The following is a 23,513-nucleotide window of genomic DNA, read 5'->3' on the forward strand; positions in this document are numbered from 1 at the left end:
CTCAATTCAAAAGAATATGCTTGGTCTTGGCTTGCAGATGATAATTTCATGTTCCTTAAGGCTTGTAATTTGAAGATTGCAAAGTTCTCTACTTCTAATGAATATGTATGCTGAGGCTGCTGGGTCGAGCTTAAGTATGACCAAATCTAATCTCATTAATATGTCTACTCATGAATTTGAGTCACTTATATGGCATGTGAAGAGACTAGATAAAGAGCACATTTTTAGGTTCTTTGGTTACCCACTGGGATCCAGAGTGGATGTATCAAATGCTCAACTTATTGTCTAGGTGATAACCACGGTGAGACACAAAATATACTACTTACTGTAAAGCTGACAAATGGCCCCTCCATGTGAGATTAAGGATTATACAGTTTATTATCTTGATTATATTAGAATGGATACATGTTAATATTGCAAAGATAAGCTCTATAATAATTCAATTTCTATGACATGTTTCAAGAAAGAAAGCAATGGTACTCATTTGCTCTAGGACGCTATTTCTCAGTCAAGGTAATGGGGTGTTTAGGCATTGTGCATGTTAGTTCTCATATACAGGCTATAATGGCCACCTTCATTAAACACTTATTTCAGAAAAAAATACCTTGGACTTGGTGATGAATTTGAGAGGCTATGGTGGATCATATATGATGATGAACTTCATGATTAAATGATTATTAAGAACAAATGATTAGCTAAGTGATTAGCAAGCAAGAAAAAGAGATTTTCAAAAAACGCTTCTTCTTCTTCAATTCATATCAATTCACATATTTATAGAGCTTTTGTGTGTGTGACCATTTTAGAAAAAGTTCTCTAAATTTGTGTACTTTCTTGGAGATCAAGATTGTGCATGCTAAGGATGTGTTCCCACATGTGTGGGTAGCACTTGATGTTTCCCAACAATCCCCCCTATCAAGTGATATCCATATATCATGGCGTCCACTTGTTTAGGTGTAGGATTTTCACTCATCCCCCCTTATGTGATGTCTTATTAATCCTCGGTGTTATCTTCTATGAAGAGCTTAGCCAGATTTACTCCTTCTTATAGGATATTCATTGCACATGTCAAAGATCTTACATTACACACAAGGCTTTGTACTGCTATGGCATTCTAGAGATGTAGATGTTAGGTTTTATATCTTGTGCATGTATATGTGAAGGGGTTCTTAGCTCTTTGTGGAGCCAGTGTCTATCCCTTGTTTACAAAAAATAGTGATGCAACTAATCTAGGACTTTTATTTTTCTAATTAAAACTTATTGCATAAAATGTTATGATATCTGTGTTAGACATATTAGGACCAAAACCTATTTTAGACATAACAACATGAATAAATTCACATTTAACTTATTTAAATGCCTTAACAATCTCTAATTGAAGCATATCTACTTCTTGTTTTGTTGCATGAGCACACTCAATGCCTAGTTGCACAGTTAAGAAAGTATCATATATAGAAGTGCCATCCACAAACATAGATTAAGAGATTTGAACATGTTGCCTAAGAAAGGGATTGATTCTGATGGCAACAACTTTAACAAATATCTTGTAAATGATTCCAAGCATAGTGATGATTGGTCTCAGGTGAGCCAATGTAGAACATAAATTTTTATTTGGAAGAAACTTGATTATCCCTTGTTTCAATTGGGGATCCATGTATTGAGAGTTCCATGCTTCATTAATAATATCAACCACAATGGTAGATACATCTTCCCAGTATAGAACCATGAATTCTTTAAATATACCATCCAAACTAGGGGTTTTAGCATTACCCAATTGGTTCAAAACATAAAATAGTTCATTTTTATAAAATGGGTCCTCAATCCTTTGTGAGACATTCCCTAATACATAAATCCACATTTTTCATCATACATACATACATACATACATATTTCTCTAGATATCTCTCTTTATCTATGTCTATCTCATAATGATGCGGGAAGCGGAAATCACGGTGGCCAAACCATCCTAAAACTCATAAACAAGACAACAGCAACCATAAAAGCAGATGTGTATGCGCACCTCGCGAAACTGAGTGCTACACATACACACACATATACATATGTACACAACAATTGAAATAACAAAACCTGGAACATAAGACAACTCTGAGAGTGGAGAAGAACATGCATACGAGACGACACCATCACTGGGGTAAACCTCTACTCCCCCCCACATGAGTGCCTAGCGGCAGCCATGTGAGTCTCACCTTCACTCCTCTTTTTATTGCATGAACAACATAATACAATTTTAGGGCTTCACTTACATAAATAGGGGCTAGGGTTGTGCATCAGATGTGAGCCCTTGATCTTCATTAAAATCTAACGGTGCATATTAATGCCTACTTAAAAGTGTGCATCTAAAGAGAACCGTCCGATCTAGTGATGATCTAATGGTGGAGATTGATGCCTCCAAATTTGTGCTTTTAATATGATCCATCCGATCTGCTGACGATCTAACGGTGGAGATTGATGCCTGTCAATCATAGTCACATAAAAGATACATATCAGTAAATAATTACCTTTTTCTCAGTAAATATTTGCCTTTTCATAACAGTACTTCCCGGTTGAAGAAGCAACTGTCCTCAGTTGCGGAATTCTGAAAGAGAAAAGATGAGAAAAATTTTGTGGAAAAGTGATACCCAAAAATATTGTAAGTAGCATTGCTTTGAGAAAAATAAATTTGTACCTCTGCTGCATGTAGCAAAATAAAACTCTGAAAGAAAGTACTTGTGTTGTTCATCATCGATAAGCAGAGATTCGTGGGACGAGCAAGAAAGCTCATTGAAATATGTAAGATGCACTGATTATCTGTCAAAGGGCAAAACCTCAGGTACAAAATACCACAGAATGTACAGTCAAAGGGTGAAACCTCAACATCAAGTACCACTGATTAGGTGTCAAAGGGCAAAACCTCAGGTATCAAATACCACACACTAAAGCAGCCAAAGGGCGAAACCTCGAGTACTTAGCGCTATCATACTACCGATTAGATCGGTCAAAGGGCGAAACCTCAGGTAATGAAGCTGTGCATACCACCGATTAGCTAGATCGGTCAAAGGGCGAAACCTCAGGTAATTGTTAGTTTAGTAACCATACCACTGATTATATCGGTCAGAGGGTGGAACCTCAGGTAATTCAAGAGTTAGTTGGACAAGCATACCACCGAATAGATCGGTCAAAGGGCGAAGCCTCTCAGGTAATGCTGAACATTGATACCACCAATGAAATTGATCAGAAGGTGGAACCTCAGGTAATATTTCTATGCAATTGTTGGACTCAAATAGTGCATGAAACTCTGGTGATCAAGCAGAGGCCATGTTTGTGTGATTTGTATTAACACAGGTGACTAAAATAAAATTCCAAAACTTGTTCTCCAAGGAAATCAGAATTGGCAATGGTAGACAACAATATACAGAATTTAAATCTACTAAACAGAAGTACAAGTTTTTAGACTTGAAAATGTAAAATATGAACATAATAGCAAAATTGAAGTTTGATTGACGAAGTACAAAGTAGGAAGAATGGAATCAAAGAAACTGGAAATTAACAATTATAGCTAAGTATTTACAAAAAGTGGTACAAAATGATAAACTTGAAATGTACAGTACCATTTAAAAAGTAGATTCTTCATAAGAATGTCTCCCTATATTTCCATGTAATTCTCTTCCTTATGGAAACAGCTGCTAGTAGAACACTAGCTTCTTCTTCTTGGCGAACACAGCCACAGCTGGGTTTGAACCCACAACCAAACAGGAGGAAGTGTTAAGAATGATAAGTGTTAAGAATGATGCTGTAGGATGATAAACTTGAGATCTAAACAGTTCAGAAATAATATTCTTGGACAGACTTTCAACATTGAATTTGCACGAGTAACAAAAATTTGGATTTAAAGATCTTAAAATGTCTAGAGAGAGAGAGGGAGAGCCTAGAGGGTACTGTTGATTGGTTGGTCTGCGCGAGAGAAACAGCAGGGACGTGGAAGGCTTGGTGCAAGGCTAGAGAAGGTCATTTTGAGAGGAGAGAGAGAGAGAGAGAATGCTATCGTGCTGCTCTGAGGAGACCTGGTGCAGCTCTTTCAAACGATGGAGATGATGCCGAGCAGAGAGGCAGAGAGGGGCTGAGGGCACGCCTCTTTTCCTTCTTTGCTCTGCTCTCGCTATTTTCGCTGCTCACCCCAAACTTTTGTTAAAAATAGCTTTGACCATGCTGCTTTTGGTTAAGCTTTATAATAAGCTTTGGTTATTTTAGGCTGGTGCGACGGTAACAAAAAACACAAAGTACCCATTGTTTGGCAATAAATACTTTACTATTTTGGCCTAATAACTTCTCTGAGCACAAGCTGTGCTCCCTTCTCGTTCTCCCATCTCTCACACGAGAGCTTTGCCTCTCTAGCTTTCTCACCATAAGGCTCCCTTCTCTTTAACTCTCATGCTTTCAAGGTGCCTCTCCCTTTCTATGATTCTTTCTCCCTATACCTTTGCTACTGAGGTCATAGCACGCTTGTTTGCTGCTTAAATTTCATTGGTTTGTAGTGCCACTCAAAGTACATTGACGAGTCAGAATTGCATTCTGATTCTAGTTTGTGATTGGTCGACAATTGGAATTATATAACTCAAGGGCATGACCATAGCACCTTGCCAATCATTCCCTCTCTCTTAAACCTATTGTTGGGATAGCAGCACACACACAATGTATTCTGCTCTCTCTTGTTTCTTGATAGGAATACACACACAAGATATCTCCTTGTGTTATACACACGCTGTGGTTTCCTACCAGTTTTGTGATTGAAGAGCTAGATTCGGAGCGTAATCAACACTCCGATACCACAGATGCAGGAAGCGGAAATCGCGGTGGCCAAACCATCCTAAAACTCATAAACAAGACAGATAAAAGCACATGTGTATGCGTACCTCGCGAAACTGAGTGCTACACATACACACACATATACATATGTACACAACAATTGAAATAACAAAACCTGGAACATAAGAAAACTCCGAGAGTGGAGAAGAACATGCATACGAGATGACACCATCACTGGGGAAAACTTCTACTCCCCCCCACATGAGTGCCTAGCGGCAGCCATGTCAATCTCACCTTCACTCCTCTTTTTATTGCATGAACAACATAATACAATTTTAGGGCTTCACTTACATAAATAGGGGCTAGGGTTGTGCCTCAGATGTGAGCCCTTGATCTTCATTAAAATCTAACGGTGCATATTAATGCCTACTTAAAAGTGTGCATCTAAAGAGAACTGTCCGATCTAGTGATGATCTAATGGTGGAGATTGATGCCTCCAAATTTGTGCTTTTAACCGATCTGCTGATGATCTAACGGTGGAGATTGATGCCTGCCAATCATAGTCACATAAAAGATAAATATCAATAAATAATTACCTTTTTATCAGTAAATATTTGCCTTTTCATAACACATAAGCCTAATTTTACACACACACACACACACACACACATGACACATTTGACGGCAATGCCACCGTCCGCTATCACAACAGCCTTGTTGACTAGTGCCTTGTCCATGTGATGAACCCCCTCCTCATATAACCCTTCCCTCCTATACTTACATAATCTTCACACTCACTATGCGGGGAGAGATTGTAGAAATTGATTTGCAATGGAGAAGATTGGAGAAATTGATTTGCGGGGAGAGATTGTAGAAATTGATTTGCAATGGGTAGTAGAAGAAATGAAGAAGTGCGAGGAGTGCAAGAAGGAGGCAGCCAAGTACAAGTGGCCCGGTTGCTCCCTTCGATCCTACAGCCTCCCCTGTGTCCGTGCCCACAAGGAGCGCACCTCCTGCTCTGGCAAGCGCAACCGCCTCACCTTCGTCCCTATCTCCTCATTCCACAATACCCATCTTCTCTCGGGTACACACACACACACACACACAGTATGTCGTCTCGGTATCTGTCTCTCTCTCAATAGGGCTTGACACAAATAATGGACAAGGATGAAAGGAAAGTAAAAGGAGCAAAATGTTAGCCTAGGTGTCCCATTTTTGAGATGTTCCTTGTTTTCTTTACATTGTGAAATGATGCATCATGCGCCGTGTTGTCTTCGAGGCTGTTTTGCGATTTTTATGGTATCACAGTTCTCGGACGAGTCAAAAATACTATGCCATAAAGTATCACTCAAGTACTCAAGCACTCGCTTACAACCTAAATATGAGGTTTAGAGACTTACTCTGTAGGCTCATTGCAAAGCAGCTATCTAACCAGGGGTGGGTCGGCCAAACCAAGCACCCAACTAGATTCTTGTAAGGCCCCTACTCAGACAACAGGAAATATCACTGCCAAAAGCATCTCGTCAGGCTCCATACCCCCTCCATACATATATATTTATATTTTTGATTGTATTTGGAGTCCTATCTCAAAATAGCGATTGAACTATCAACCAAGAGCTAGTGATTGAACATCAACCAAGGCCTAGTGATTGAACTATCACCCAAGAGCAATTCCCATCCTTACTTCATCATGCGTCAGACACTATCTCATCTTCATTATTTCACACAAAGATGCTGACTTTGATGCCCATGCCGAGGGCTTGGACCTCTCTCTCTCTCTCTCTCTCTCTCTCTCTCTCTCTCTCTCTCTCTCTCTCTCTCTCTCTCTCACACACACACACACACACACACACATTTTTCTATTTTTTTGAGTGTAGTGCTTGATGGTATGTGTAGTTTTTTCCTTATGATATGGGGATGGCGATGTGTCTTGTATGCTATGGACCTGCTCTTGCATGTAAGTTAATGAATTTTTTATCTAATATGTTTTACTGCTATCTTGTATTATTACCAGCTCAATTAAAAATAGGTGCCTTGATGTACTACACCTTTGTTAACACAATTTACATTTTGGTGGTGACACTTGATATTTTATCTCTCTCCATGTTACTAGTCTTTAAAGTTTTGTGTGGGTAGCACTTGGTGTTTCCCAACAATGGGATCTTTTGGACTTGGGTATAGTGAGATTTCATGGAAAATGGGACATAGATGTTTGGAATAAACTCTTCTCTCGTGCCCCACAAAAAAATACACATCTTATTCTATATTATCATCTAGGCTCTACTTGCAGATATATGTTTCAAAATGGGATATCCTCTATAGCCCATGTGCTGGACTCTAAGGAAAATTTTATCTTCTTTTTTGCATTAAAAATAGATATCAATTATTGGTAGTTTCCTACAAGATTCGATGGTATTGTGCACCATAGTTTTCATAGTGAAAGTAGCAATGATTGTCAATATGGCTGATAGATTTAGAAATTGGGTTATGTCTCATGATCAAATTAATTGGTAGTCTACCAAGAAAAAGAATTTCTACAAGATTTTTTAGAGTACTAAGTGGAAATTCATGTCAAATGTAGCATATTTTGGAAGCTCACGAGAGAAAATGACTAATAGGTTGAGAATGTCAAAAAGACCCAGGATCTACAATTGGAGTTTCAAGCAAGAGTATTTCTTTGGAGACTAATAGTTGGTGCTTTGCCTCTTGCCATAGTGATTCAACAAATGGGGCTCATAAATGATATTGCTGCAGCAACATGAAGAATCATCTAGACATGCATTTTGTTATTGCCCTTGTAAAGAGAAAGGGGGGAGAAGAGAGCTAGACCTCGTGCCTAGAGAAGAATCATCTAGACATGCATTTTGTTATTGCCCTTGTAAAGAGAAAGGGGGGAGAAGAGAGCTAGAGCTCTTGTGCCTAGAGAAGATACACTCACAAAGATGGAGGCTGAAAATGAGTTCTTCTTTTTCTCTACAAAACAAGATAACGTAAGTGATAAATACAACATAAGTACTAAGTACTATGTACAATAGTCATAGTGTCAAACCGCTATGTTAGTGAGCTTGCAAAATAAGTGTGCCATCACTCTTGCTAGGTAGACCAGTTGATGTGGTCCAACTATCAAACATGCTACCATGTGTTGGTGATATGAATGCAATGTCAATGGTCATGCAAGTGTATAGTGAATGCCAACTCATGTTGAGCTTGACATCTCTACACTCCTCCTCAAGCTTAACACCATCTCATGTATGCCAATCATAACTCAAAATGTATGCAGCTTCTCTGCTCCCAGGGCCTTTGTAAAAATTTCTACTACCTGCTCCTCAGTGCCCACATACACGAGATCAATGTCACCAATACAAACCCTCTCTTTGATGAAGTGGTAGTGGACCTCAATGTATTATATCTTCACATGAAATGCATGATTACATGCCAATTAGATTCTACTAAGATTTTCACAATATATGAAAACCTTCATATCAATCTGCTATCCAAAATCTCCATGTAGCATGTGAAGCCAAGATACCTTGCATGTTGTGACCATATCACTTCAAAACTCTGACTTAAGTACGTTCATTCTCCGAGCCAAAATTCCCGAGCTACGAGCTAAAATTCCAGAGTTAGGAACCACATATAGTCCAAAAATTTGTTATGACATAACAATATTTCTTGATAAAACTATCTATAACACTACAAAAAAATTCATAATTAAAAAAAAAATCCCTCCAAGACATGTTTCATGATAAAACTATATGTATTTAAAGCATCAAAGTCTTAAAAAAAATATTTAGAAAAAATTTATTTTAAAAGATTTTTTTAATTTAATTTTTTTTATTTTTATTTTTCTTAGATTTATCTATGACAGGCATCAGAGGGAGCCATCTTAGAATATACATTTTTGGCTCCCAACCGTGTTTTGTCGGCGAAATAGATCTCGGAGCCAAAAAAAATTATCTTAAAAAAAATAAAAATAAAATTTCAAAACATGGTTGGGAGCTAAAAATATGATTTTAAAATTTTTTTAAACTTTTATTTAGATCCTAGATTTTTTTTTACCTTTTTTGTTTTTTTTGGGTCTAAGACCATGTTTTGCTGGCAAAACATGGTTAGGAGCTAAAAAATATCTATTCTAAGATGGCTCCCAACCCTGTTTCGCTAGCGAAATGGGTCCCAGAACCAATTGGGAGACAAAATTTATTCAACTTTTCATTAGTCACATGAATTTTTTTCTCTAACCTTTACTCTCTCTCTCTCTCTCCCCCCCCCCTCAACACACACACACACACACATGTTTCAATCTGCTATACCTATATTAGCTGAGTTTGGATATGAATACTAGTTGCTTATACATTTGGTTCGAGAGGGTGTGTACCCTATTCGCTATGTGCATCAGTATGCTAGAATAGATTACATTCTATATTGTGTATCAGTACTACCTCCTAGCATAAAAAGAAGAAGTAATAATTACACCTCATTACTTTTTTTGCTCAAATTATTATCTTGTGCTCATAGAAAGTCGATCTCTTTGGGCTATCAAAAAGCAAGATTCCAACATTGGAATCTTCCATACATTGAAGAGGCAAGATACCAAGTTTGTGACCACTCATCAATTTTTTAGATAAGAACCCTTATCTTTTGTGAGTAAAGAGAAATAAAATATTTTTACAATCCTAAAATAAAAATTATTTTGTATTTAACCATAACATGATGCAAGTGAACATATTCCTTTTTAGTGTTGCCTTATTAAAAGTGTTGCATATACTTTAGAGGGGCACATATATGTTGCCTCACATGGATCTGCAAAAAAGAAGTAAAGACCACGTGAAAGTGACCATACCAAGAAACATGTTGAAAGTTCATAAGCCCCAGCTATTTTGAGGATTCTAAAGTCCCCACCACAAATGGGAGTACTCTAGTTGTAGGAGCACCTTTGGACTATTATACCTAGAAATCATATAGTGCAACAATCACCAAGCCCGCTAAAGATACCATTTCTATGTGTGTATTTGCCTTGCAAAAGCAATGCATTCATAGATGCACTTAATAGATGAGCAGCTTAGTAAGTCAAGCAAAGCACATGGAAAACATATAGTACCTTGACTCTATCGAGTTCGGGACTCCAAGGGGAATCCTTACATGTTCGATTTGGCAACAGGCAATGAACCATTACAACATTGAGGACAACAAGGGTCCACTTCATGATACTATAAAGAAGAAGACATGATTAGAATAGAAGAAATATCTATGACTAACTCCAACAAAAATGAATTTACAAACAAGGCCTGGGTGACACTAAGGAAGTATGCCTCCTAAACCCTAGTTGTTATATGTATACGAGCATGATTGAGCCTGAGCGATAGATTTCGTAAATCCACTTGTCTTTTGTAGTCTCATCGAGGCATTAGGGAGACTCTTTAGCCTCGAGCAAGGTAAAGACAGGAGACCTCATAAGAGCATTTCATTATGTGTCAATTTTAATTCCTCATATCATCCAAATCCTCATCATTTGAATTGTCCATAGAAAAGTAGGTCTTCATGGGTTCCTCAAGAATGTGGGTGGTGTCATATAGTGGAATCTATGATAACAACGGGGAACCATTAATGTGTGCACTAAGTATTTTTATTGAGAACATGATAACAAATATTTTGTACAATTTCACAATTTGTTAGTAGAATATTTGCCATTTTCCCTTTTTTTTGTTGGTCTCGTAAACTTATACTTTTCAAGCAAAGGATAATGAACTACATTATACCTTAAGATAGCTCTACGTTAGAGAAAAGAGAAATGAAAGAATCTATTTGATCTATCCGTGGTGCAACTATCTCATGGTAGTCATCTATAAGACTATATAACCATACTATTCCCTCTCCTATCTACATCTTTTTCTTACCTACTATTGTTTTTCATAAACAATTATGTGTGTGTAGGTGTGTTTTCCGAGGCATTTGCCTTGTTGGCTTAAAAACATGACTATAAACGAATAAAGGTACAAAATACAAAGGTGGTCCCCAAAATGGAACACCTTACCAATTGGCTAACTCTCCTCATATTTTTACTACATATGGTTTTCATGTAATTGTTTACTCTTTTGTTTAAATAAACAATAAAATAAAATCTTCTCTCTCTAGTACACACAAATCCATTCTCTCTCTTTCTTCCTCTCTCTAGTACACACAAACCTTCACATGCAGAGATGTCACACAGAGAGAGAGAGAGAGAGAGAGAGAGAGAGAGAGAGAGAGAGAGACTAATGTGGCTAGGGGATTGGTAGTTAACTTACAGTTAAGTTAACTGTAGCTTCTTTTAATTCAAACCCAAAGCAACACACTACCCTAAAACTTCAGCAGTCCATGCACAAACATTGTACATATGCCAATATCTAGGAGCAAGCAAATCTTATCTCAGTGTCTTTGCATCTAATTTGGTAGGGGGACCAATCTATTTGCATGGGTGGGTATAAATTTTGTCTTGCTTTGCTCACTGATTTCGTATTGCTTGTTCTTATATGAGAGAGAGAGAGAGAAAAAGAGAGAGAGAGCCCAAGGCTTGATATGCTCAGTGAGGGGTGCTACTGCCTATTTTCTCCCACTCTCTCGCTCTCTCTCTCTTGGCCACTACCAAGAGGGAACAAATCCCTATCGAGACTGTAATGCAGGGGCTGCTTCTGCCAACCGCAAGCCAAGGGGAAGAAAGTCCATGATGCGATATCAAGGCAGGAGCTGTTGGAGCATAATATTGTGCAGGGCGGTGCTCTAGTGGACATGTTGCCAAGCGCGGGGTTGTTTCCTATCAGCCTTTCCTGGTTGCCGCAGAACAACATTGTGTTGGGCTTTGCTCTAGTGGGCATGTATGCAAGTGTTGTGCTGCAACAAGGCTCGATGGGCTGCCTTCTTGGACTGTTTTGAAGGGATGCAGCATGGGGACATCTTTCCAAGGCAGTGATCTACACTTGCATCTTGTTCAGAATCAGCCGTACTAGTCAAGAGGAAACTAATCCGTGAGGAGGTTGTAAATCAAGGGCTGCAGCCACCTACAAGGCAAACAAATCCATTCTGAGATTACAAGGGTGGTGCTCTAGTGGACATTATATGCACAAGAAGGTTACGCCAAGTAAGCACTCAAATGCTTTGAAGAGAAGCAGCATAAGGTCAGCCTTCCAAATGCAGTGACTTTCATATGCATCTTGAAAGCATGTTCCCAATCTGAGTAGCTGAGACGAAGGAAAACAAATTCATGATGGATTGTGAAGCAGAGGTTGCTGCTACACATAAGGCAAGACAAATGCATGACGAGATTCAAGGGATACAAAGCATGCATAAAGCAAGGTGCTCTTACAAAATATGTGGTCACGAGGGTAATCTCTCACTTCCACTTTCTCCCTTTTGAAGGGTTGGCGCTCGCTGCTCCTCGCCAAGCCTTGGCCCATGGCTAAAATGACCAAGGCATGAGTAGCCGCGCGCGCACGGACGGTCTGCCTGCTCATTCCTTGGCCATTAATTAGTGCTTAGTCATTATCAAATATTATGAGGCAACGGCATTTTACTAAAAAACTGTATGTTGAAATCCTTTAAAATTAAGCGCCTATCAACCAATGCATTCTTCTTCTTTTTTGTGGAATATTATGAAACCCGTCTATGAATAAATCCCAAGTCCTGGCAACCGTTACTTGTGTGCCCGGGTGTGCCTTGTGAGAGCACCCAAACGTCCATTCTTTTGGGTTCCATTAAAGGGCACCTTTTTGCTTTTTGCTTTCATAGCCAAGGCCAATGGCCATATTGATCAGAGCACATAGGCCATCCGTGCGCACGCGGATGGCCTGCGTGCTCATGTAATGATCAATATGACTATGGTTTTTTTTAAAATGTATAACAGCATTGGCCTAGTTTGGCTACAGTGCTTGCAGAAAACGGCATTAACATGTAAAGGAACAGACTGAAATTGAGAATTACTGGATGGAAATTTACTTTGCCTTTTTTTAGTGAAAAGAGAAATTATATTCAAAAAGAATATTTACCGGTTGAAAATTATATTACCGACTGGAAATTTACTTTGCCTTTAAGAAAATCGACCATAATTTTGTTAATTTAGTTAAAAAAATCGGCATTTTACATTAAAATCACTAGTAAAACCACTTTACTTTTACACATGCCCTTATTTTGATTGGTTCTAAAAAAGCTTTGTTTTCTTCTAGCCCTGTTTAGATATGGTCTTTTTTTTAAATATTGGGTGACAAGCTCCCAGACTCGTCCGTGCGCGCGGACGGTCTTGCTCTAAGAGCATAACAGATTCCAGCCTACAGTAACCTACGCGTGCATCTTAAAATCCTGTGCCACGATCGGGGCTGCTCACAAGGGCAAACAAATTGAGTGTTGGGCGATGCTCTAGCAGACATGTATGCCAAATGCGGTGCTCTCTCAAAGGCACGACAAGTGCTTGACTGGCTGCCTTCTTGGGATGTTGTCTCCCAGAATGCACTGATTACGGGATATGCACAAGGTCATGCTAGGTAGTTGCTCATAAATGTAGGAACTTCATGAGAACTCAAACCCACAGTACTTTCAATCCACAGCGAGGGCATGCCACATAACTCACAGTACTTTCAATCCACAGTACTTTCTGTGGATTGAAAGAACTTCATGCACAACGAGGGCATCCTTCTAGATGCAATGATTTCAAGGCAGGGGTTGCTACACAATGATATCATGCTGTATCAAAGGCACAACAAGTGCTTGGGGGGACTGCCTTCTCAAAATGCTGTCTCTTGGAATTAATTGATTGTTGCAGGATATACATAAGGAGGTCAAGCTGAGCAAGCTCTGTATTGCTTTGAATAGATGCAATGTGAAGGCATCCTTATTACAGATACAGTAAGCTATACCTACATCTTGAAATCATGTGCCACAATTGGAGACGTTGACAAGGGGAAACAAATCCATGACAAGATTATGAGGTAGGGATTGCTACAAAGCGCAATGCTCTTATGGACATGTATTCCAAGTGCGATGTTATTTCAAAGGCACGACAAGTGCTTGAGGGGCTGCTTGCTCAGAATATTGTCTTGGAATGCACTGATTGTAGGATATGCACAAGAAGGTCAAGTTGAGCAAGCTCTGGACCACTTCGAGCAGAATCAGTGTGAGGGCATCCTTCCCCGTCAAGTACCTACACCTGCATCTTGAAAGCGTGTGCCATGATAGGAGCCACTGACAAGGGGAAACAAATCTATGATGAGATTGTGTTGGGCAGTGCTCTTGTTGATGTGCGGTGCTGTTTTGAAGGCACAACAAGTGCTTGAGGGGTTGCCTTCTCAGCATGTTATCTCTAAGAACATACTGACTACAGGATATTTACAAGAAGGTCAAGCATAGTAAGCTTTGAATTGCTTTGAGTAGATGCAACTTGAGGGCATCCTTCTAGAGGTAGTAACCTACACCTATGGCTTGAAAGCATTTGCTGCAATTGGAGCTATTGTCAAGGGGAAACTAATCCATGATGAGATTGCGATGCAGGGGCATTGGAAAAAGGTTGTGTATGTAGAGACTAGCTTGGGGCTTTTTTGTTTTAGAGAATATGAAGATGTACTAATACCCTCTGCGACACAAACACAGTTCTAGACTCTCGATTATGGTGGATATCTAGAAGACATTGCCCCATGATAGCATGTTGCAATCACTTTGAACTTGAGCCATTGTTGAATTGAGCTTGCGCCCCCTAACTTTGCAAGTACTCATAATGGAGAATCATCACCTCCAACTTCATCTGCATCAACTCTGGAACTTACAAAATTATTCCCACTGTAGTTTTCGATGGTGATTTGACCCATCGTTGTTGTGGAGTTCTCAATGGTCGTTATCATCACCTCCAGCTTCATCTGCATCAACTCTAGAGCTTGCAAAACTAGTCCCATTGTAGTTTTTGATGGTGATTTCACCCGTCGTTGTTGTGGAGTTTTCAATGGTCGATTTTTTATTCTCTTGCAATAGGAACTTAGACTTTCGTGAAGACTCTCCAATGATCTGTAAAAGCAGTAGCCATCCATTTTTCGTTGAAAGGAGAAGCCAAAGAAAGTTTAGGTGGTTAGAGCCCTTTCCCACAGAGTGTGGATGACTCTTGATATATCCCAACATTCCCCCCTATCAAGTGTTATCCAGTTTTGTTTTAGTGGCTTCCACAAGTCTTAGGAGTTCCTCACACCTATGGGTTATAGGTCTACCACGCTTCTGCTGTGCAATTCGTGGAACGTTGCTCTCTCCTCTCTCTCTCTCTCTCTCTCTCTCTCTCTCTCTCTCTCTCTCTCTCTCTGCGTCTGTGTATGCTAATTGGTTGTGCTCCTATGTGCTTCGTTAAGTTACGTGTGGTCTTGTTGCCTTTCATGGCCTACATGCTGGGTACTAGTTATGGTACGTCTTGGCCTGCCGATTAGTTTTTTTAGTTCTTCTTGGTGCCTTGGCTAGCCTTTGCTAGGTTACGTATGGTGTATGCAAATGATGGTGCTGCTTAGCCTCTCGGGGGGTCACTCATCATAAATATGTAAGTGTAGCACGTGGGTTCAACAGAAGGAGTTTTTTTATCCATTTTTTAGAAATTTTTTACATACAAAAGAGTAACATTTAATGGGAGAGATTGAATAGAAAAAGGGTGTGTTTTTTTATTCATGATAAAATCACAGATAAGGGTATTTTTTAATAGGCCTTGAACGCATGTGATATAGAGGATTTCTATATAGTGAACCCCCCAAGCTTAGCTTGCCTGGGGCTTGGCTTACTCTCTCTAGTAGGTTGTGTCGTGGATGCTCGCCTGCATGGCCACACTCCAAGGCATACTAGCCGGTTGCTCTGTATGCTAGATGGAATGCGTGAATGTTTTGTGCTTCGGTGTCCTCTCTCTCTCTCTCTCTCTCTCTCTCTCTCTCTCTCTCTCTCTCTCTCTCTCTCACTGTTTGCTTTTATTATTTGGAATGTGTGCTTAAAGGGGCAGCGTGTGGCTTGCTTGCTGGTAATAGTGTGCTGGTTTGCTTCTCTTGAACTATTGCTTCTCTTACGTGCTAGTATGGCTAATGATTCTCTCTCTCTCTCTCTCTCTCTCTCTCTCTCTCTCTCTCTCTCTCTCTTACATGCTAGTTGATCGAGCTTCTCATTGGCCTCCCTCTCGACTGCATACCTGATAGCTAGCAGCTTGGTATCTTGCCACCCTCTTGGCTAGCCCACTTGATGGCCTAATGCTTATTGTGAAGACCCTAGCATTGCAACTGGTGCTTCACTAATTTCACCTCTTACATTGGTGGTTGGCATCACTAAAAAATGCACCGGTTTTTTTGTTTTAGCCTTTCAAATAAGACATGACATGGTTTGTCAAGTTATTTTTTATAAAATAGTGCTGGTATGTAATGTTACTGTGTTGAATAACTAAAATAAGCTAGATCTTCCAATGTTCTAATGCACTACTATGTTTAAACAAGTTAATAAATTTCTATGATTAGAGTAATTTGTAATGCACGTTTTATATAAAAAATAAATCCAATATAGGGAGTGTTAATCACACAAATCTTTGTATTGAAAAATTTGACTAGAATAATACACTCTTACTTGACAAATTAAGTTAATATGTTTTCTAGGGTTGAATTCCCAAGCAACCATTGAGGTGTAAAATCATTTTAAGGGTAAAAGCACAACAAGTAGGTCAATTTTTTCTTGGCTAAATTAGTCTCATTTAGTCTCCAGTAAGTCTCTTATACCAAGTTCCCATGCTAGGCTAACAACTAAAATCCATGTAATTACCTAAGTTTTTGTCTGTACCAAAGGTTAATTCTTTAAATGTTAGCTTTAGAATCCTTCTTTTGCTCTCATTAGTGCTCATTCTTGCATTCTTGGCATGCTTTTTACCACATCAAATGTGAACTAGTGTAGTTATGTTAGTCCCCCTCTACTTTATAATTGGGCACCTGGGTGTATGCAAGATAAGGTGGACTAAATACATGTGTCCCGGACATTGGTATTAAGGTGCTAGCTAGCAATCAAGCTTTCTTATCAAATAAAATCCAAATTTTATTTTTGATAGCTCATTTGAAGGCACTTGATCACCTTCTTCTAAAAAGTATATTTTTAGGCACATTTTTATTACTATTTGATTCTTTTTTGGACTTTTATCTTGTTTTTTTGTGGTAGTAGCTACCATTAATGATTAAGGTGGTACCTTTGAATTCCGGTGATTCACACTAGTAACTTAGTGAAGCTTGGAAATTGGGTAAAAATGTAATAATTTTGATTGCTCCTAGTTAGTTTGGGATAACTTAAGGCTTAGAGGTATATGTGGTTTTTAACTAATTAATCCTAGATAGTATGTTTTAATGCTTCTTAAAAGCTAGCATAAAACTTGTCCATGGCTTTCAAATCTTTTGGGTTTCATATCAACATAGTATAGTTTAAAGCTAATCCTATTATAGTGGAAATATCATAGTTATTGCTTCGTATATTAGGTTAAATGATTACCTCGACGAGGCTTAAGTTGCAACTTGCAAATGACATCTGACACTAAAACTTGGTTTTTAGATGGACATATTTATTGCTAAAATTTGGTTTTTAATTGATCTTATATTCTAGAAACATGTTATGATAAATATTTTTAGTGTTATGTTTGAGGTTGCTATCCATGCACTTACTTGTGACATGGATAACAACTGAACACCTGTCTTCCCATTTGCATCAAATGAAAGTTCTCTCTTTTTTTGTGCTCTTGGATGGTGTGACAGGTACCACCACATCCTGCATGCATACAAGTGCTAGAAAGCCCACCTGTAGCAATGCTAACGGTGAAAATGGGACAAGGACCCAGAACGACAACGTTCAACTTATCTTAAACAATCTGGCCATACAGGTGGAATTGCTACTGGGAGACAGACCAAAATATGGGTGCATGCAAGACTTGTCGGCGGCTGGCCATACACGAAATCCGAGCCCAGGCTAGCCTAAGAAGAACCGAACTGAAAAAAGAACTGGAGGATTTGGAAATCCCACCAGGATTGAGTAGCCCAGATATGTGGGCTGCAGAGTGTTTGATCAAAACTATGGTGCTGCTTAGGCATTGGTCCAGAATCGCTCCTCGGGAGGAGATACATCTGATAGAAGCATGCATGGAGAAGCTACCCGACACTCCAGCTCTCCTGTATGCCATTGCTCCCGCTCCTGAAGCCTTGCCCAGATTTAACCCGGTGTTGTATCCTGAAATAATAGAGCTAGCATATCATATGCTGAAGATTATGTTATTCTGGTTTGCAAGAACTACAACAATGGAGGACTCGAATGGCGGACAACTATGAGGCAATGGAGCAGATGATGCAGGCTCAGGAAAATGCTGAGGCAGATGTGTATAAAGACATGTTCAAAAACTGGGCCCAGCATCAAAAAGATTTGGTAAGACTCTGCAACAACTTGCTTCAGTTCCATATCATTGCTGCTCAGAAACTACCTCCTGAAAAGCAAGAAACTGCCAGTATGGACATAGACGTGCAATGGCTTGCAGAAAGGTTGTTGAAGGCCAGAATCAAGGTGACTAACAGGCCAGCCTTCAATTCTTGGCTGGCCACAGCTTATTGGTGCACCCAGTTGGCCAGGGCCAGGTTAAAGTCTGATCCTCATGGGGTGGAGTACACAACAAAAGGAAAGCGCTGGCAGCAGAGACTGCACTTGTTAGAAAAGCTCAGACCACCAGAAATCTGCAAGGCCAACAAGCCAAGTCAAGTAGGTGGCTATGGATTTTGCGAAAAATGCAGAAAGACAAAGAGGGGAGCCATACGACCAGCAGGTAAAGGCAGGGCAGCATCCGGAGCATGAGCATGATCTGATGAAGGTAATAGCCAGGGCCAGAACAGCTCAGGAAGACACAGAGGCCAGTAAGAAGCGGGCCAAAGCCTTGGCTAAATGGAGGGGTCTGAACCGGCCAATTCAGAAAGATGATTCAGATTCAAGCGAGCAGTAAAGGGGGGGGAAGGGTAAGAAGTGAAAGCAGACAGAGATGAATCTTCTCAGTAAGCAGCCAGGCTTGCTGCTGTAGATGTGGCTCAGTGTTACCAGGAGCTGGGGTCAGGAAGGTCCTGACAACAGTCAAGCTAATTCAAAAAAAGGGAGAAGAGTGTTCGAGGTGGGAATGCCTGCTAAATACCAGTCAAGAGTCCCGACCAACAACAAGAAATGGCGAGACCAAGATCAAGACCAAGATCAAGAAACAGTTAAGGCACAAGTATATGAGGCACAGGTTTGAGAAGCACGGGGAGAGGGACAGAGCTTGAGTTAGGTGTGTGTGTGTGTGTGTGTGTGAGTAAGGCTTTCGATACCATTGTATTGCATAACTGAGCAGTCAGGTGTATCTGACTTGCATTACTCTTGTATTACTTTTAACTCTGAATACATTGAGCAGTCTTGGTCTGTCCAGTGTTCAGTTCAGTTCATGTTGTCTCAGTCTCTGGTCTTGATTGTGTGGTTTGAGTAACTGGTATAGTCAGGGCACTATCACCACAGTTGGCTAACCCAGTCCCTTAACTGGTAGGCCAGGCAACCAGTAACAGGCATACATCCCAAGCACCCCAATTCTTAGCCTGCTCATTGTCAGAACAATTCATGAAACTCGTTCCTGCAAGACTTGGAACGAGAAGAAAGAGGAAAAGTCATCCACCACTTATAGGCCTTGCCTTTTAAGTGATAGACTAGTTTCTGTAGCCGTCTTGCTGTCGGGCATGGCTCTTAGCCTATGAATATCACCCCACTTGTGCAAGGAGGTGTGAACCGCATCCTTTTTGCGTTCACGTTCTTCGCCTTTGAACTCAGGAAGTTGAACGTTCTTGAGTTGGATCTGGCATAGCAGCATCGACATAGCCCATGGCCGGTGCCATGTTATCTTGTTTGAAATCAAAAGTGAGATGGTCGCCGTCAGCCATGGAAAATTGTGTGGTCATCTTCGTGGGAACGAAGCTTGAATTGAAAAGCTTCCAAGAGAGAGAGAGAGAGAGAGAGAGAGAGAGAGAGAGAGAGAGATGGCAAAAATAGCCCTTGGCTATGGTGAGAGCACCTGCAATCGGTTTAGAGTCCTTAGCCTTGCTATGGCCCTAGGCCTTACTATGACCCTGATAGTATGGATGCTTACGACCAGTTCATCACTGGCTTGGCGAGGGACACATTTGCCAAGTTAGAGGAGAAGTTTGTCAATGTGCACTTTGATGTTTCGATATTGACGAATGGAAAGATGAACGAGGAAATTCAACGCATCCTAGGACAGATTTTGGTGGTGGGAAAGATTTCCTGCGCATTAGGGGAAATTTGGGGTCATTTTTGGGCCCTCTAAGAAGTTCCATGTCATCAATCTAATGAAGAAAGGGGGCCTCCGGATAACTTTAATCTCTCTACCTCAAAACTATATCATGTAACATATCATTGGAAAGTTCTCAGTGAGGGGATTCTAGCGCACCAACCTCCGCCAAATTTGGAGTTCATATGATCAAGTTATGGCCTTTCCATAAAAAAGTAACATCAAAAGTTATGTAACGGAAGCCTCACCCTCATTGGTTCTCACGGAATATTCCATAAACCTTAAAAGGCCCAAAAGTGACCCCAACTTTCCCCTAATGAAGGCTATCAAAGTGTCGGACTTTGAAAATTGAAACAACATAGTTTGGCGGGCCCTATAAATATCTAACGTATTCGGCATTTTATATATTTTCAGCTCTCAAATTTTGATCAACTTGTAAACTTTTGATATATTCAACATCTTATTTTGTTACTATCATTGACTTTCTCTCTCTCTCTCTCTCTCTCTCTCTCTCTCTCTCTCTCTCTCAACATGACACACACACAGTTCTATTGATTGGATAGCTCAAAGTGATCAATATGACACATACACACACACAGTTCTATTAACTGGAGTCTGAAATATCTCAAAGTGATCAACATGCCACACATACACACACACACAGTTCTATTAGTTAGAGTCTGAAAAAATAGCTCAAAGTTCTACTTTTCTCTGTCAAAAAGGTACAGTTATACACAAAATTACATGGCTAGAAATGTTAGAGACACTAAAGTAGATAATAAGTGTGCATAAGCAAGGGTAGCATAAGCAAGAGTAGCATTAACTTTGATGCATAAGAGGAGATCCCTAAAGAGGCAAGTAAACACATCATTTTTCAAATATTCAAATCTTCACTTGCTACTCCAAGCTCATCTAACACCGGGATCATATCGTCGACCTCCTCAATGTCCGAGCTTTCAGAAGCAAGCTCCCATTCCATTTCATCATCACTCTGTTACTCTATTGCGAGAGTCTCATGAGTTTGAAAAGCTCCAAAGATCGCTTATGTTGCTCTTGTAGCTATTTTAGATGGGGCATGGATTAAACACATGTTGCAAAAAACATATACCAAGTCAGCTACACGATTAGGATTTAGGCAATTTCGTGTGCACAAAGTTGAAAACAGACCAGTTTCGCTCACAACTTCCACTTGATGCTGTAACTGATAACGCATGAGTAGCTACATGTTGTAGCTCTATTTTGTCACCGCCATACTCCTTCCACCATATTGGAGCACTTACCTTCTTGATTGCGTCAATGTGTCAAGGTTCCCCAAACATACCGTGTCTATTAGCATAATCGACTCTTTGATGGAATGCTTCTGTACCGTCATCTCCTGATAATAATTGCAAGCAGACTTTTTTAAATTACTCATAACCTCACTATTTGCTGCTTGCCCAAACATCTCAAACTTGGGATCCAGAACAAACGCAGCTCCATGCAAAGGTGTATGCATCTGTGCCCAACGAGAATTTGTAACTGTAACAAGCTGTGATTTCTCCCTTGTAGTAAATTGGTTAAATTATTTTACTTGGCAAATAGCTTTAGACATTAACCAATATACGTTGCCAAACACAAACTTGTCAGTGTCAACAATACGTAGCAATTCAACGAAGGGCTTTGACACTCCCACAATTTTTTCTACATTGCACCAATTTGGCGGCTGAACTAGTTGCACACACTTTACAGAAGCAATGTGATAGCTAGGATATTTTGCAATCCATGCATCCCAACGTCTATCTGCCCCACTGTTTCATTTATATTTGGCCGCAATGTTAACAATGTACTCAATACATAATAAGCAGTAGCGAAACGCGTGGCACAAAAAATCTTGCAAGGTCTTCGTGGGTGACTTGGTACAAAATAAGGCATATGTAAATTGATGCTCCCTTATAAACTTCACCACAGCATTCAATAGAGTCTGCTTTATAAAAGGCATCTTTCCTATATCCTTCAATAACAAGTTCAAAGTGTGTGATGCACACGAAACCCATATTATCTCGGGATATTTTGCTTGTCCCTTTATAATTGGATGCATTATTTGTGACAATAGTTGTAACATTCTTTGGCCCCCCAACTTTGGCAATAGCTCGCTCATATACCTTTGACAAACAAGCAAATGTCTTTTCTTTGAGGGATGTATCCGAATAGCCTCAAGAAATATAGATCCTCTAGGTCAAATGCACATAATATTAATCAATGGTTTCTTTTGGCAACTGGTCCAACCATCTAAAGATATTGTGCATCCAAACATTAGCACAAAGTATAGCACAGTTCACTTAAGTATAGCTTATGTGCTACTCTTCACTTTGTCTACATATTCTGTACGCATTTTATTGTAATCGGGCATAACAAAATCCTTCTTTGCAGTACTCATCAATGCATCCTGGAAGATAGGATTACGAATCACATTAAATGATATACCACATGCCATGAAAGCTTGCGTCCACTTTAAGTGTAATTCGAGCATTGATTGTTTATCAAATGCGTTCTGCAAGCATTGATCTATTGCATGGCCTGACATTGAAATTGCATATGAGCTTTGGACACGAGAGTTTTGACCCATACATGGAGATATATAATCCCTAGGCTCTTCTTCCTCAACCTTCGTACTTTCAGGTGTGCACTCAACTGAGGCTCCACATCTGATGCCTTGCTTTATTTTCTTCTTCACCTATGATGCACTTGCTTTAAGGTTTGTAGCATATTTCTGCAACAAGCGCACATGTGTATCACCAGGTGGAGAGGAACATCACCATTAACATTGACTCCAATATTAAAAAGATGTTCTTTAATTCTAGTTGCATTGTCATGAAAAGTATGGCCACAACTTTTACAGTGAATATGTGAGGTCTTTTTGCCTAGAACTAGTTCATCTACATACGACCATTCTTGCCCACGAACCATGTTTGTAACCTACGAGCAAGAAAGCAAATAGAGTGAGTGGCTATATCCAAATTCAATAAGATATTTGATATCATCTAATTTCTAAATTTATCATAAAGTGTGAGACTTTGGTCGAACACAATAAGATAAACTCAAAACTAAAACGGATATTTATCTAAGAGTGTGAGGCTATGGTCGAACACAAAAAGATAAATAAAAAGCTAAACCTAAATTTATCTTGGAGTGTGAGACTAGCCTCGACCACAACAAAATAAACCAAAAACTAAAACCTATGTTTATCTTAGAGAGTGAGATCATGCTCGAACACAAAAAGATAAACAACTATGATCTACATTTATATTAGAGTGTGAGACTAGCTCGAACACAAAAAGATAAGCAACTACAATTTTATCTAAAGTGTGAGACTAAGCTCTAACATGAGATAAAAAGCTAACCTAAATTTATCTTAAATATAAGGTAAGTTAAA

At 39.6% G+C, this 23,513-nt stretch overlaps 1 protein-coding gene and 1 long non-coding RNA gene across 2 annotated transcripts in view; one reads left to right on the forward strand and one right to left on the reverse strand.

Annotated features, from left to right (window-relative positions):
- Positions 1 to 11,391: 11,391 nt before the first annotated feature.
- On the forward strand, positions 11,392 to 19,224 carry LOC147618714 (uncharacterized). Its single transcript, XM_086774466.1, has 2 exons — positions 11,392 to 12,158; positions 17,553 to 19,224. The coding sequence occupies exon 2, from the start codon at positions 18,103 to 18,105 to the stop codon at positions 18,631 to 18,633; it is 531 nt and encodes a 176-aa protein (XP_086630592.1). The 5' UTR covers positions 11,392 to 12,158; positions 17,553 to 18,102; the 3' UTR covers positions 18,634 to 19,224.
- Positions 19,225 to 20,764: 1,540 nt separating this feature from the next.
- The window catches only part of LOC147618715 (uncharacterized), a 69,486-nt gene continuing 66,737 nt past the window's right edge, over positions 20,765 to 23,513 (reverse strand). The window contains exon 3 of the long non-coding RNA XR_015261950.1: positions 20,765 to 21,160. This is a non-coding gene — a long non-coding RNA (uncharacterized LOC147618715). The remainder of the gene's footprint in view (positions 21,161 to 23,513) is intronic.

The sequence above is a fragment of the Cibotium barometz genome, chromosome 34 (genome assembly GCF_041138505.1).
Source record: "Cibotium barometz isolate CiBa-2024 chromosome 34, ASM4113850v1, whole genome shotgun sequence".
Lineage (NCBI taxonomy): Eukaryota > Viridiplantae > Streptophyta > Polypodiopsida > Cyatheales > Cibotiaceae > Cibotium > Cibotium barometz.